Source organism: Schistocerca piceifrons, chromosome 3 (genome assembly GCF_021461385.2).
Source record: "Schistocerca piceifrons isolate TAMUIC-IGC-003096 chromosome 3, iqSchPice1.1, whole genome shotgun sequence".
Classification (NCBI taxonomy): domain Eukaryota; kingdom Metazoa; phylum Arthropoda; class Insecta; order Orthoptera; family Acrididae; genus Schistocerca; species Schistocerca piceifrons.
Window position 1 is genome coordinate 841,392,618 of NC_060140.1, and position 15,134 is coordinate 841,407,751.

At 41.9% G+C, this 15,134-nt stretch overlaps 1 protein-coding gene across 1 annotated transcript in view; it reads right to left on the bottom strand.

The window, feature by feature from the left end:
• Positions 1-15,134, bottom strand: part of LOC124789110 (calcitonin gene-related peptide type 1 receptor-like) — a 151,018-nt gene that overhangs the window by 73,905 nt on the left and 61,979 nt on the right. Inside the window, exon 4 of the mRNA XM_047256397.1 lies at positions 530-686. Within this exon, the coding sequence (XP_047112353.1) occupies positions 530-686 (157 nt within the window). The remainder of the gene's footprint in view (positions 1-529; positions 687-15,134) is intronic.

Genomic DNA, 15,134 nt, shown 5'->3' on the forward strand with positions numbered 1-15,134 from the left:
ATACAATACGCCATTCTCCAGGGCTGCATCAGCGCATCAGGGATTCCATGCGACGGAGGGTGGATGCATGTATCCTCGCTAACGGAGGACATTTTGAACATTTCCTGTAGCAAAGTGTTTGAAGTCACGCTGGTACGTTCTGTTGCTGTGTGTTTCCATTCCATGATTAATGTGATTTGAAGAGAAGTAATAAAATGAGCTCTAACATGGAAAGTAAGCGTTTCCGGACACATGTCCACATAACATATTTTCTTTCTTTGTGTGTGAGGAATGTTTCCTGAAAGTTCGGCCGTACCTTTTTGTAACACCCTGTATATGAGGTTGCTCATTACTGACTGAAACCGGTCATCGTCAAAAGAATTGATATTGTGATTGAACATTGGAATAAAAAACATTTCATAGGAGTTCATTGATGAAATCGACAAGTTGGATTTGTGGAATACTAGAGCTACACTGAACGAGCACTGGGACTTAATGACTGGCCCGAAGCGTAAGCAACACACGAAGTGAAGTGGGGCGGCGTGCTCACCCCAGCCGATGACGTAGAAGACGATGAGCGACCTCTCGGGCTGGAAGGCGGCTGCGAGCAGGCGGTGCAGGTAGAAGCCCTCGCAGAACATCCACAGGTAGTTGCTGCAGCGCCAGTACTTGGTGGTCAGCAGTAGCACGTTACACAGCCACACGTCCTGTGGGCACCGCAGCAAAAGCAAGCGTCACACACCTGGCCACACCGGCACTCTTAATCTCTGTTCTATAAGGCGCTGGGTTCCTTTCATCTAAACCTAGCTTTCAAAATTCGTTTACGGTAGAGGACTGCAGCACCATTGTCCCTTGGATTTATCGAACAAGCCCAACGATGGCTGACATAGTGTTTAGTATATCTGGGATTGTAAACCAGTTAAGATCCTTAGACGCCAGGAAGGCATCTGGCCCAGACGGTATCCCCGTAACATTTTATGTTGACTATGCTAAAAATCCTCCTCCCCCCCCCCCCATGAACCATGGACCTTGCCGTTGGTGGGGAGGCTTGTGTGCCTCAACGACACAGATAGCCATACCATAGGTGCAACCACAACGGAGGGGTATCTGTTGAGAGGCCAGACAAACGTGTGGTTCCTGAAGAGGAGCAGCACCCTTTTCAGTAGTTGCAGGGGCAACAGTCTGGATGATTGACTGATCTGGCCCTGTAACACTAACCAAAACGGCCTTGCTGTTTTGGTACTTCGAACGGCTGGAAGCAAGGGGAAACTACAGCCGTAATTTTTCCCGAGGGCATACAGCTTTACTGTATGATTAAATAATGGCGTCCTCTTGTATAAAATATTCCGGAGGTAAAATAGTCCCCCATTCGGATCTCCGGGTGGGGAATACTCAGGAGGACGTCGTTATCAGGAGAAAGAAAACCGGCGTTCTACGGATCGGAGCGTGGAATGTCAGATCCCTTAATCGGGCAGTTAGGTTAGAAAGCTTAAAAATGGAAATGGATAGGTTAAAGTTAGATATAGCGGGAATTAGTGAAGTTCGGTGGCAGGAGGAACAAGACTTTTGGTCCGGTGAATACAGGGTTATAAATACAAAATCAAATAGGGATAATGCAGGAGTAGGTTTAATAACGAATAAAAAAATAGGAGTGCGGGTAAGCTACTACAAACAGCATAGTGAACGCATTATTGTGGCCAAGATAGACACAAAGCCCACGCCTACTACAGTAGTACAAGTTTATATGCCAGCTAGCTCTGCAGAAGATGAAGAAATTGATGTAATGTATGATGAGATAAAATAAATTATTCAGGTAGTGAAGGGAGACGAAAATTTAATAGTCATGGGTGACTGGAATTCGACAGTAGGAAAAGGAAGAGAGGGGAACGTAGTAGGTGAATATGGATTGGGGCTAAGAAATGAAAGAGGAAGCCGTCTGGTAGAATTTTGCACAGACCACAACATAATCATAGCTAACACTTGGTTTAAGAATCATGAAAGAAGGTTGTATACATGGAAGAACCCTGGACATACTGACAGGTTTCAGATAGATTATATAATGGTAAGACACAGATTTAGGCGCCAGGTTTTAAATTGCAAGACATTTCCAGGGGCAGATGTGGACTCTGACCACAATCTATTGGTTATGAACTGTAGATTAAAACTGAAGAAACTGCAAAAAGGTGGGAATTTAAGGAGATGGGACCTGGATAAGCTGAAAGAACCAGAGGTTGTAGAGAGCTTCAGGGAGAGCATTAGGGAACGATTGACAAGAATGGGGGGAAGAAATACAGTAGAAGAAGAATGGGTAGCTATGAGAGATGAAATAGTGAAGGTAGCAGATGATCAAATACGTAAAAAGACGAGGGCTAATAGAAATCCTTGGATAACAGAAGAGATACGAATTTAATTGATGAAAGGAGAAAATACAAAAATGCAGTAAGTGAAGCAGGCAAAAAGGAATACAAACGTCTCAAAAATGAGATCGACAGGAAGTGCAAAATGGCTAAGCAGGGATGGCTAGAGGACAAATGTAAGAATGTAGAGGCTTATCTCACTAGGGAAATTAAAGAGACCTTTGGAGAAAAGAGAACCACTTGCATGAATATCAAGAGCTCAGATGGAAACCCAGTTCTAAGCAAAGAAGGGAAAGCAGAAAGGTGGAAGGAGTATATAGAGGGTCTATATAGGGGCGATGTTCTTGAGGACAATACCATGGAAATGGAAGAGGATGTAGATGAAGATGAAATGGGAGAGATGATACTGTGTTCGACAGAGCACTGAAAGACCTAAGTCGAAACAAGGCTCCGGGAGTAGACAACATTCCATTAGAACTACTGACGGCCTTGGGAGAGACAGTCCCGACAAAACTCTACCATCTGGTGAGCAAGATGTATGAGACAGGCGAAATTCCCTCAGACTTCAAGAAGAATATAATAATTCCAATCCCAAAGCAATCAGGTGTTTACAGATGTGAAAATTACCTAACTATCAGTGTAATAAGTCACATCTGCAAAATACTAACGCAAATTCTTTACAGACGAATGGAAACACTGGTAGAAGCCGACCTCGGGGAAGATCAGTTTGGATTCCGTGGAAATGTTGGAACACGTGAGGCAATACTGACCTTACGACTTATCTTAGAAGAAAGATTAAGGAAAGGCAAACCTACGTTTCTAGCATTTGTAGACTTAGAGAAAGCTTTTGACAATGTTGACTGGAATCTCTTTCAAATTCTAAAGGTGGCAGGGGTAAAATACAGGGAGCGAAAGGCTATTTACAATTTGTACAGAAACCAGATGGCAGTTATAAGAGTCGAGGGACATGAAAGGGAAGCAGTGGTTGGGAAGGGAGTGAGACAGGGTTGTAGCCTCTCCCCGATGCTATTCAATCTGTATATTGAGCAAGCAGTAAAGGAAACAAAAGAAAAGTTTGGAGTAGGTATTAAAATCCATGGAGAAGAAATAAAAACTTTGAGATTCGCCGATGACATTGTAATTCTGTCAGAAAGAGCAAAGGACTTGGAAGAACAGTTGAATGGAATGGACAGTGTCTTGAAAGGAGGGTATAAGATGAACATCAACAAAAGCAAAACAAGGATAATGGAATGTAGTAGAATTAAGTCAGGTGATGCTGAGGGAATTAGATTAGGAAATGAGACACTTAAAGTAGTAAAGGAGTTTTGCTATTTGGGGAGCAAAATAACTGATGGTGGTCGAAGTAGAGAGGATATAAAATGTTGACTGGCAATGGCAAGGAAAGTGTTTCTGAAAAAGAGAAATTTGTTAACATCAGGTACAGATTTAAGTGTTAGGAAGTCGTTTCTGAAAGTATTTGTATGGAGTGTAGTCATGTATGGAAGTGAAACGTGGACGATAAATAGTTTAGACAAGAAGAGAATAGAAGCTTTCGAAAAGTGGTGCTACAGAAGAATAGGTAGATCACATAACTAATGAGGAGGTATTGAATAGAATTGGGGAAAAGATGAGTTTGTAGCACAGCTTGACTAGAAGAAGGGATCGGTTGGTAGGACATGTCCTGAGGCATCAAGGGATCACAAATTTAGTACTGTAGGGCAGCGTGGAGGGTAAAAATCGTAGAGGGAGACCAAGAGATGAGTACACTAAGCAGATTCAGAAGGATGTAGGCTGCAGTAGGTACTGGGAGATGAAGAAGCTTGCACAGGATAGAGTAGCATGGAGAAGAATAAATTACGTTTTGCTGTTTGCAGATGACAAGTTGTATATTGTGTAGCAGAACAGTTATCAAAATAAATGGACAATAACATCATGTAAGGTATGTTACTTATGCTTACACCCACTTTTCGCCAATTAAGTTATAAATGCAACTTTTACATAATGTTGTAAACAACACAAATGTTAATATGTTAACAACAAATTTACAGTTAAAAATAAAAAATAGAACCCACTGACGATAGCACAAAAGTGATGAAACATGTATGGGTGAAACAAAAGAAAAAAAGATGTCTTGCGTAAGGCGGAACTTCTCACCCCATTTTCTTAGCAAGCACGGAGACAACAAGAAGAACAGCACTACAAGATGATTAGGTCTGTTACATTTTCTAAGTGTCCTGCCAATAAAACGCAGTCTTTGGTTAGCCTTCCCCATAACATTTTCTATGCGTTCTTTCCAGTTGAAGTTGTTCGTAATTGTAAATCCTAGGTATTTAGTTGAATTTACGGCCTTTAGATTTGATTGATTTATCGTGAACCGAAGTTTTACGGATTCATTTTATCACTCACGCGGATTACCTCCCACTTTTTATTCTTTAGGGACAATTGCCAATCTTCGCATCATACCTGTCACTTTCCTAAATAGTTTTGAAATTTGCTTTGATCTTCTGATGACTTAACTGGTCGATAAACGACAGCGTCATCTGCAAACAACCGAAGACGGCTGCTCGGATTGTCTCCTAAATCGGTTATATAGACAACGTACGGCGGAAGGCGTATAACACCATCTTTGGACACGCCTGATATCACTTCTGTTTTGCTCGATGACTTTCCTTCAGTTATTACGAAATGCGACCTCTGACAGGAAGTCACAAATTCAGTCAGATAACAGACGATATTCCATAAGCACCCAATTTCGCTACAAGCTGCTTGTGCGGTACGGTATCGAAAGCCTTCTGGAAATCTAGAAGTACTGAATCAATCTGAAATGCCTCGTCAACAGCACTCAACACTTCGTGTCAGTAAACAGCTAGTTGCATTTCACGAGAACGACGTTTTCTGAAGCCGTGTTGACTGTGTATCAATAGACTTTGAGGTAATTTATAATGTTCGAACACACTATATGTTCCAAATTACAGCTGCATATCGACGTTACCGATATGGGACTGTAATTTAGTGGATTACTCCTACCGCCTTTCTTGAATGTTGGTGTGACCTGTTCAGCTTTCCAGTCTTTGTGTACTGATCTTTCGTCGAGTGAGCGTTCCTATATGATTTTTAAGTATGGAGCTCTTGAATCAACATGCTCTGAAGGGAACCTAACTGGCATACAGTCTGGACCGAAAGACTTGCTTTTATTAAGTGATTTAAGTTGCTTCATTACTCCGAGGATATCTACTTCTACGTTAATCATGTTGGCAGCTGTTCTTGATTCGAATTCTGGAATATTTACTTCGTCTCCTTTGGTGAATGAATTTCGGAATGCTGTCTTCTGTTCTTACGTCACAATACTCCCGGCCATCTCTTACACTAGCGGGTTCGCATCTCGTGACATCTGGTGGTCACTACGCAAGTGTGCCTGGAATCTTCTGATCAGACGGCATGCAGAGTGGGCAAAAGATACTGTATAAACATTCTGTCAGAACGGACGCTGCGTATGATGGAGCAGCCCCGTGTCCCAGCGCCAGTATACAGTGTCCCAGTATCAGTTACAGCAGCTTTGTTTCACTTTGCCTTAGGTGAAGATACAATAGCTATACCACACCCACCGCAATCACTGCATGCATCTAACCCAGAGCTGGTACACCGTCATACTGGTAAATGGACTCACACTGATAAGTCCTTTGCAGGTCTGACTTTTTGTGTAATCACTGAATAACGTCAAATACCCTTTCAACCTGTGAAGTTTCATCGCTTTTCCTCAATCACTCAGGCAGTGCATACTAATTTCCGACTGTTGTCAGCCAACTTTCGAGGAATACAATAGCCTGAGAACTATGAATCTCGAAAATTGCAAGAGGTTTTAAAAGAGTGGAAGCTTCGTTTAACACTCAGCACTTGGTTACATTCTTGAGGCTTAGCCCAGGTCGACTAGTTTTTGTCTGGCTGGCTGTAGAAAACATTCTGGCCACATGTAGCTCTCATATTGAGGCTGACAGTGGATGCTGCCAACAACAGTTCTGTCGCGGTTTGTGAGATCACTAGTGGAACCGGCAAACCATGCCAGTTTGTGGGAATGCAAGACAGTAAGTCGAGGACGCGCCTCTAAGAGAAGATAACAGAAGCACTTACTTCCCAAACAAATGTGGAAACGAAACGAAGATACAGTACAGCTCTCCCCCAACCCCCTCCGCCCCTAGTTTCATATTACGACGGTTGACTGAAAAGTAATGCCTCCACCTTCGTAACTCTTCAACAGTTGGCAGCATTGGTATGCGGCAGGTACTGGCTTGTTCCGCAGCCTCTTCTCTACAGCTCCAGTTGGTGGGAAGCCTTAGCATTGAACGGTTGTGTTGTTATAGTGTAAAGTATGGAACCCTGCGCAGACGGTCGGTCAATGCGATTTAAGCAACGTACAGTCATTGAGTTCTTGACGGCAGAAGGTGTCACCCCAAAGGAGATTCATCAGAGAATGAAGGCAGTTTATGGTGATTGTGTTAATGTGAGTACTGTGCGTCGTTGGGCGAATAAGTTTAAAGATGTTGAGACAGGAACATTTGACCTGCCTGACAGCAGCCACCGAGTTTCACAAGCAAAATGTTGGCAAATTGATTCAGGACGGTCGTTGTATCACTCAGAGAGAAATTTAAAGCACAATCGGCATTTCACAAGAACATGTGGGTCACATTATTGCTTTGCTGGCCCATCGGAAGATCTCTGGACGATGGGAGACTGAATCTCAGCACCGTACAGCGTCCTTCATACAGTCAAGATTTAGCACGTCTGACTTCCATCTGTTCCCGATAATGAAAGACAATCTGCGGGGAGATCATTATGCTTCTGATGAAGACGTTGAGAGAACTGTTAGACTGTGGTTGCGGAAACAGAGTGTCGATTTCTTCCGTAATGGCTTCAGAAAACTTCTTCATCGTGGGCAGAAATGTATCCAATTGGCTGGTAATTATGTGGAAAAGTGAGTATTAGTAATTTAAGATCACATTCTAAGGATTATTTCTGCGTTTGATTTATTAAAATACACCTATCAAAACCGAATTAACGAAGGTGGAGGCACTACTTTTCATTCAACCCTCGTATTAGGCACAGCTGTCGGTCCAGCGTTCACAGTCGCAGTGCTGAGTGAAGTACTGGCAATGATGATGAGCCCTCACCTCTATTTCATACAGCATAAATTATGAAGGTACGAAAATAGTGATTGGTTGTTGCTGTTACACTTCTTGCAGTAAATGCATGAGTCAGTCAGATTAGCACAACGTCTGTTCCCTGAGAGCTATTTCTCTCTTTGATAACAGAGAAATATTGCTTTTGTTATATTTCACATATTTCCATTCTGTACTCTCCTATAGAGTCTTCAAACTACAAAAATGACCGGTGAGGTTAATATGTGGCGTCTCTAACAGAACATGCCCCAGAAGTCTCTTTAAGATTCTCTCAGTATATTTACCGTTACACATCAATAAACATTCTCATTGATGATGTTTGTAGTCAGGAAAAAAACTGTGACATTCACAAGCATAACACAACACAGGGTAAAAATTTCCACCAAGGCTCTGCAACTCTCAGAGAAATCCATAGGGGAGTAAATGTGTCAGGAATAGAAGTATATAACAAGCTTCTCATCAGTATAGAAAAGGAAATCAATAACACCTTTCCTTAGAGAACAAACTTATTATAAAATGAATGAATTCGTAGAGTAATAAGGCATCCTTGTGATTAAAAATAGAGGAAACCACTTAAATTAAAAAAAAGTTTTGAAATAACATTTTTACTTATGTCATAAAGACAAAATTGTGTATTCCTAACATAAATTGTAGTGATAAAATGTAAATGTACTTATATCACAGGTTAACATGTGTACCACCATTTATTCTACACCATTAAGTATTCACTTGAACTTACGTATGTGATGGAGACAAAAAATTTGTATTTTAATTCAAATTATAATGACAAAATGTAAATTTAATTATTTATATGTATCGATGGGATAAAAGCGTGTACTTCCATTCATTCTGGAATTTTAAGCATTCACTTGAACTTATACCAGTAACATGCAGGTTTTAATATTGTCCGCAATAAATCGTTCGTAGAAAATACGTATTTGTATGATGTACAAAATGCTCACACAATTTTCTATTATTTCACTTGACTTGTGTCCTATATTACTAGTTCACCCTTTGTACAATATGTAATCAACAGGACCAAATAAAAAATCAATTCAAATCAGGTATTTCTCAAATTTTCAGAGAACTGCTTTTAGGATGTTATATTTATATGACTTGAGGCGGTTACAACAAAAGGGGGAAAAGTACAAAACCAAACATTTTGAGATAATTATATGCACCACATTGTAGTGGAACAATCAGTCTATATGGTCATAAAGAGATGTAGTATGTTGGGTGACTTGAACTGTCTTGTAACTGTTATTTGAAGGACTGCTTAATAAGAAATTTTTCTCTTTGGATCCAGTGAGATGAAAGTGCACACACACGTCTTTCGTTCCAAATGTTTTGTAAACTGTTGTAATCAGCTGATTTTATGCATTACAAATTGGTAGATTAGAAGCTATAAAACTGTTAAGGTTTTCCTTGTCACTTGTTGACAATTTTCGTGTTGGTTTGTTTTTCGGGTTCTTCGGAGAACGTTTGTTTGATAATTTTACTGACGTTTCGCCAGAACGAGTAGGTGGTATTAACAAAACTTCACCCTCCATTGCTGGTGGTGGACTGGAGTCGAACTCGCGGCCGCAGACTACATGCACCTGGCGCGCCAACGTCAAAGGCCTGTTCCTTGGTTATTTCGAGTGCTGTTCAGCTCTTGCTACCTGCAACGGTCTTTCGCTGCAGTACTAGAATATAGGATCCGTTCAACTTGAGGTTTGTTTTCTTGTCGAAGTAATTCTCATGTTTGTGTATTTTTATAACTCCCCGGAACAAGCAGGTGTAATAGCTATTCTCTACAGCCAGAACTTTCGTGTCGGTGAATTTTGCTACGTGGCCGGCCTACCCTGCAATGCCGCTTATGTTCTGTGATCCTAGTGTTGATTTATCATTCAGTCATTCCAACATAAACTTTTCCGCATGTGCATGGTATGCGGTATATTCTCGACATTGCGAGTGGCTCCCTTTGTCGGTCTGAGATACTCTTTGATCTTCTTTGTTAATTTATAAATAGTCTTTACACCATTTTTAAAATAATTGAAAAGTCACGATCACTTCAATCGTTTATTAGATGACCGGTTTCAGCATCAGATCTGTGAAGGTATAACATAACAGGTTTGAGGGAGGGCTTACGTGAATTAACTATATACATTACAATTATTACAGAACCACATACCTGAAACGTGGATTAACATTTATAAAACCACATGGACAACATGGCATATGAGGCAGACCATCTGATAAAATCATTGTCACAACCAATAAAAAATAATAAAAAACATCTCTCATGGTCGTTCTTTCCACAAAATACAAAACTGAAGTCACCAGATAAAACTACCACTGCTCGCCTAACACCGGTCGGCATCATCACTGCCCTATTCCGCGCAGGCTTACCTGCGGTGATTCTAGCGGTTCACAATCGGCCACCAGATAGCGCTGTCCAAGCAGCGCATACACAGTCCCAAGGTGTAACCACTCATTACTACTAAAACACAACTTTACTATAACTGCTTGTCACATACCCATGCAAAACCCACATTTGCGCATACATTTCCTGTACATACTACAATCACTGTAAAGTACGTCAATTACAAAGTAAAAGCGTCTGAGACACAGACATTATCCATCAGCGTCTTACAAAACTACATATTATAATTTACCTTTATTCCTATAAGGACGTCAGGAATATGCACACAGAAAGTTGTTCATAACACGACTTAGGTACAATGTGACGAGCGATAAAAACCTGTATGCTGGGCTTTACCTGTCTAGGCACCATGGACTTAGGCATGGTAAGCGCTAAACATAAGCCATGATGTCCATATGGTTTTATAAATGTTAATCCACGTTTCAGGTACGTGGTTCTGTAATAATTGTAATGTATACAGTTAACTCATGTAAGCCCTCCCTCAAACCTGTTATGCTATATCTTCACAGATCTGATGATGCGAGCGGTCTAAGGCGCTGCAGTCACGGACTGTGCGGCTGGTCCCGGCGGAGGTTCGAGTCCTCCGTCGGGCATGGGTGTGTGTGTTTGTCCTTAGGATAATTTAGGTTAAGTAGTGTGTAAGCTTAGGGACTGATAACCTTAGCAGTTAAGTCCCATAAGATTTCACACACATTTGAACATTTTTTTTTTGAGATCTGATGATAGCACCTTTAGAGTGCTGAAACCGGTCATCTAATAAACGATTGAAGCGATCGTGGCTTTTCAATTACTTTAAAAACACAGCCAGCCGGAGTGGTCGTGCGGTTCTAGGCGCTACAGTCTGGAGCCGAGCGACCGCTACGGTCGCAGGATCGAATCCTGCCTCGGGCATGGGTGTATGTGATGTCCTTAGGTTAGTTAGGTTTAATTAGTTCTAAGTTCTAGGTGACTGATGACCTCAGCAGTTAAGTCGCATAGTGCTCAGAGTCATTTGAACCACGACACACCATGTGTTCATTACACCATGTTTGTGCAATATATTGGCGATTCTGTCCGTCACTCTGGGAATCTATGGCAGAAGAGTCGTACCGGACATTTATTTTTCCAATGTGTCACTTCGCTGAGTGTTTGATTCTGTGATACTTCTTATTTAACTGGTGAAGTACCAGTTGCTTGGCCGGCCGCGGTGGCCGTGCGGTTCTAGGCGCTCCAGTCCGGAGCCGCGCTGTTGCTACGGTCGCAGGTTCGAATCCTGCCTCGGGCATGGGTGTATGTGATGTCCTTAGGTTATTTAGGTTTAAGTAGTTCCAAGTTCTAGGGGACTGATAACCACAGCAGTTGAGTCCCATAGTGCTCAGAGCCAACCAGCTGCTTGCTAGAACGCTGTCACCCACTGTGGTCAATCTCATCCAACGACAGTTGACCAAATAGGAACAGTCTGTCCTTAAAAAGTGAGGGAATTTCGCTTTCATTGCGAGAACTGTAACTATAGACATTATCATTGCTAATACCGAAGCGGTCATTCGGAATGTCCCTTGTGAAATAACTGAGAAAATACGTACCGCCGGGCTACCACACCGAGAAAAACCACCTGACTGCTAGCTGAAGATAGAAGAGTTAGAAGCTATCAAGAGGCTTAACGCCGACTAGAGTGTATTGGAACTCCTTCCCGATAAGGGAAATGCAGTCGTCGTAATGCCGATCGAAGATTATGAACAGAAGGTCCGGGACCTGTTTGGATCCAACGACGTACAGAAAACTAAGCGCAGATCCGACGCAGCGGATCACAAGGAATACGAATCGGTTAATCAAGGCGTGTTCTCTCTCGGCGGACGTACAGAGGCGCACCACAGAAGTCCTACCACATCGGCTATGTGGATTACAAAAAATTCCATAAGAATAATATTCCGTTAAGACCTGTCGTTAGCGCTTCTGCCTCACCGACGTATAAACTGGCGAAACACTTGGCCTCTTTGGTCCAGCCACACGTGCGAAAGACTGACACATACATAAGGCACTCACGTCGTTTCATTTAGAAGCCGAAGAAAATAAAAATGGGGTCAAACGATATTCTGTTCAGATATGATGATGTTTCTTTGTTTACCAAGTTCCATTCACTCATTCTCTGAAGTATCGGTTCCATTTTCTTGCAAGAAATCACCAAGCTCTTTCATACATGTCTCACCATGAGCTATTTCGAGTGGAATGACAACTTTTACGAAGAGCTAGAAGTCGTCGTGACTTAGTCCAGTGGTGGGCAGCTTCTTCACGGAACATTTCGAAGCTCAGGCTATGGACTTGGCACCTTGTACACCTATGATGTGGTACAGACATGTCGACGGTAACTTCGTTCTGAGGAGCCATGGTGAGGGACATCTTGGTGACTTCCTAAGACACCTGAACAGTTTCCATGCCAATATAAAATTTACCATGGAAGTAGAAAAGGGCAAACAGCTACACTTTCTAGATGTGTTGGTCGTGAGAGATGGTGAAGACCTGGAACAAAACGTGTATCGAAAACCGACACACACGGACCGATACCTGTACAAATTGCCAGATCTCCACCCGAGCCAAAAAAGAGGCATGATTAATACGTTCGTTACGCGAGCATGATGAATATGTGAGACACAGCACCTCAGACGCCAGATGCAACACCTGGAGAGCGTTCTGAGGACGCATGCGTACTCCGCCACTTATATCAGAAGTGTAACAGACATCGGAAAAATAAATCTCGGGTACGGCCTTTATGCCATGTTTTCCCAGAGGGACGGACAGAATTGCAAGTACGTTATGCAAACACAGCGTAAAAACTATTTTTTTTTTTTTTTTTTTTTTTTTTTTGGTCATCAGTCTACTGACTGGTTTGATGGGGTCCGCCACGAATTCCTTTCCTGTGCTAACCTCTTCATCTCAGAGCAGCACTTGCAACCTACGTCCTCAATTATTTGCTTGACGTATTCCAATCTCTGTCTTCCTCTACAGTTTTTGCCCTCTACAGCTCCCTCTAGTACCATGGAAGTCATTCCCTCATGTCTTAGCAGATGTCCTATCATCCTGTCCCTTCTCCTTATCAGCGTTTTCCACATATTCCTTTCCTCTCCGATTGTGCGTAGAACCTCCTCATTCCTTACCTTATCAGTCCACCTAATTTTCAACATTCGTCTATAGCACCACATCTCAAATGCTTCGATTCTCTTCTGTTCCGGTTTTCCCACAGTCCATGTTTCACTACCATACAATGCTGTACTCCAGACGTACATCCTCAGCAATTTCTTCCTCAAATTAAGGCCGGTATTTGATATTAGTAGACTTCTCTTGGCCAGAAATGCCTTTTTTGCCATAGCGAGTCTTCTTTTGATGTCCTCCTTGCTCCGTCCGTCATTGGTTATTTTACTGCCTAGGTAGCAGAATTCCTTAACTTCATTGACTTCGTGACCATCAATCCTGATGTTAAGTTTCTCGCTGTTCTCATTTCTACTACTTCTCATTACCTTCGTCTTTCTCCGATTTACTCTCAAACCATACTGTGTACTCATTAGACTGTTCATTCCGTTCAGCAGATCATTTAATTCTTCTTCACTTTCACTCAGGATAGCAATGTCATCAGCGAATCGTATCATTGGTATCTTTCACCTTGTATTTTAATTCCACTCCTGAACCTATCTTTTATTTCCATCATTGCTTCCTCGATGTACAGATTGAAGAGTAGGGGCGAAAGGCTACAGCCTTGTCTTACACCCTTCTTAATACGAGCACTTCGTTCTTGATCGTCCACTCTTATTATTCCCTCTTGGTTGTTGTACATATTGTATATGACCCGTCTCTCCATATAGCTTACCCCTACTGTTTTCAGAATCTCGAACAGCTTGCACCATTTTATATTGTCGAACGCTTTTTCCAGGTCGACAAACCCTATGAAAGTGTCTTGATTTTTCTTTAGCCTTGCTTCCATTATTAGCCGTAACGTCAGAATTGCCTCTCTTGTCCCTTTACTTTTCCTAAAGCCAAACTGATCGTCACCTAGCGCATTCTCAATTTTCTTTTCCATTCTTCTGTATATTATTCTTGTAAGCAGCTTCAATGCATGAGCTGTTAAGCTGATTGTGCGATAATTCTCACACTTGTCAGCTCTTGCCGTCTTCGGAATTGTGTGGATGATGCTTTTCCGAAAGTCAGATGGTATATCTCCAGACTCATATATTCTACACACCAACGTGAATAGTCGTTTTGTTGCCACTTCCCCCAATGATTTTAGAAATTCTGATGGAATGTTATCTATCCCTTCTGCCTTATTTGACAGTAAGTCCTCCAAAACTCTTTTAAATTCCGATTCTAATACTGGATCCCCCATCTCTTCTAAATCGACTCCTGTTTCTTCTTCTATCACATCAGACAAATCTTCACCCTCATAGAGGCTTTCAATGTATTCCTTCCACCTGTCTGCTCTCTCCTCTGCATTTAACAGTGGAATTCCCGTTGCACTCTTAATGTTACCACCGTTGCTTTTAATGTCACCAAAGGTTGTTTTGACTTTCCTATATGCTGAGTCTGTCCTTCCGACAATCATATCTTTTTCGATGTCTTCACATTTTTCCTGCAGCCATTTCGTCTTAGCTTCCCTGCACTTCCTATTTATTTCATTCCTCAGCGACTTGTATTTCTGTATTCCTGATTTCCCCGGAAGATGTTTGTACTTCCTCCTTTCATCAATCAACTGAAGTATTTCTTCTGTTACCCATGGTTTCTTCGCAGCTACTTTCTTTGTACCTATGTTTTCCTTCCCAACTTCTGTGATGGCCCTTTTTATAAACCAACAAAGAATATCAAGAGTGTCTCGGGAAAAGGAGAATGAGTACCCACTTGCTATGTTGAGAATATACCACATAGTATGATAATGCGGAAAAGTTTATGTTGAAATGACTAGACGAGCAATCAACATTAGGGTCACAGAACATAAGCGACATTGCGGGCTGGGGCAGGTGGAGAAATTGGCCGTGGCAGAAGACGCGTTCTGTGAGGCCGAACACATAGTAAAAGTCCCCGACACAGAAGTTTGGGTGTAGAGGAGAGCTATTACACCCGTTTGTTCATGGAAGCTATAAATATACATAAACATGGGAACAGCTTAAACAAGAGAGAACAAAGTCTCAAGGTGAACCGATCCTGTATTCCAGTGCTGCAGGAAACGACTGTTGCAGG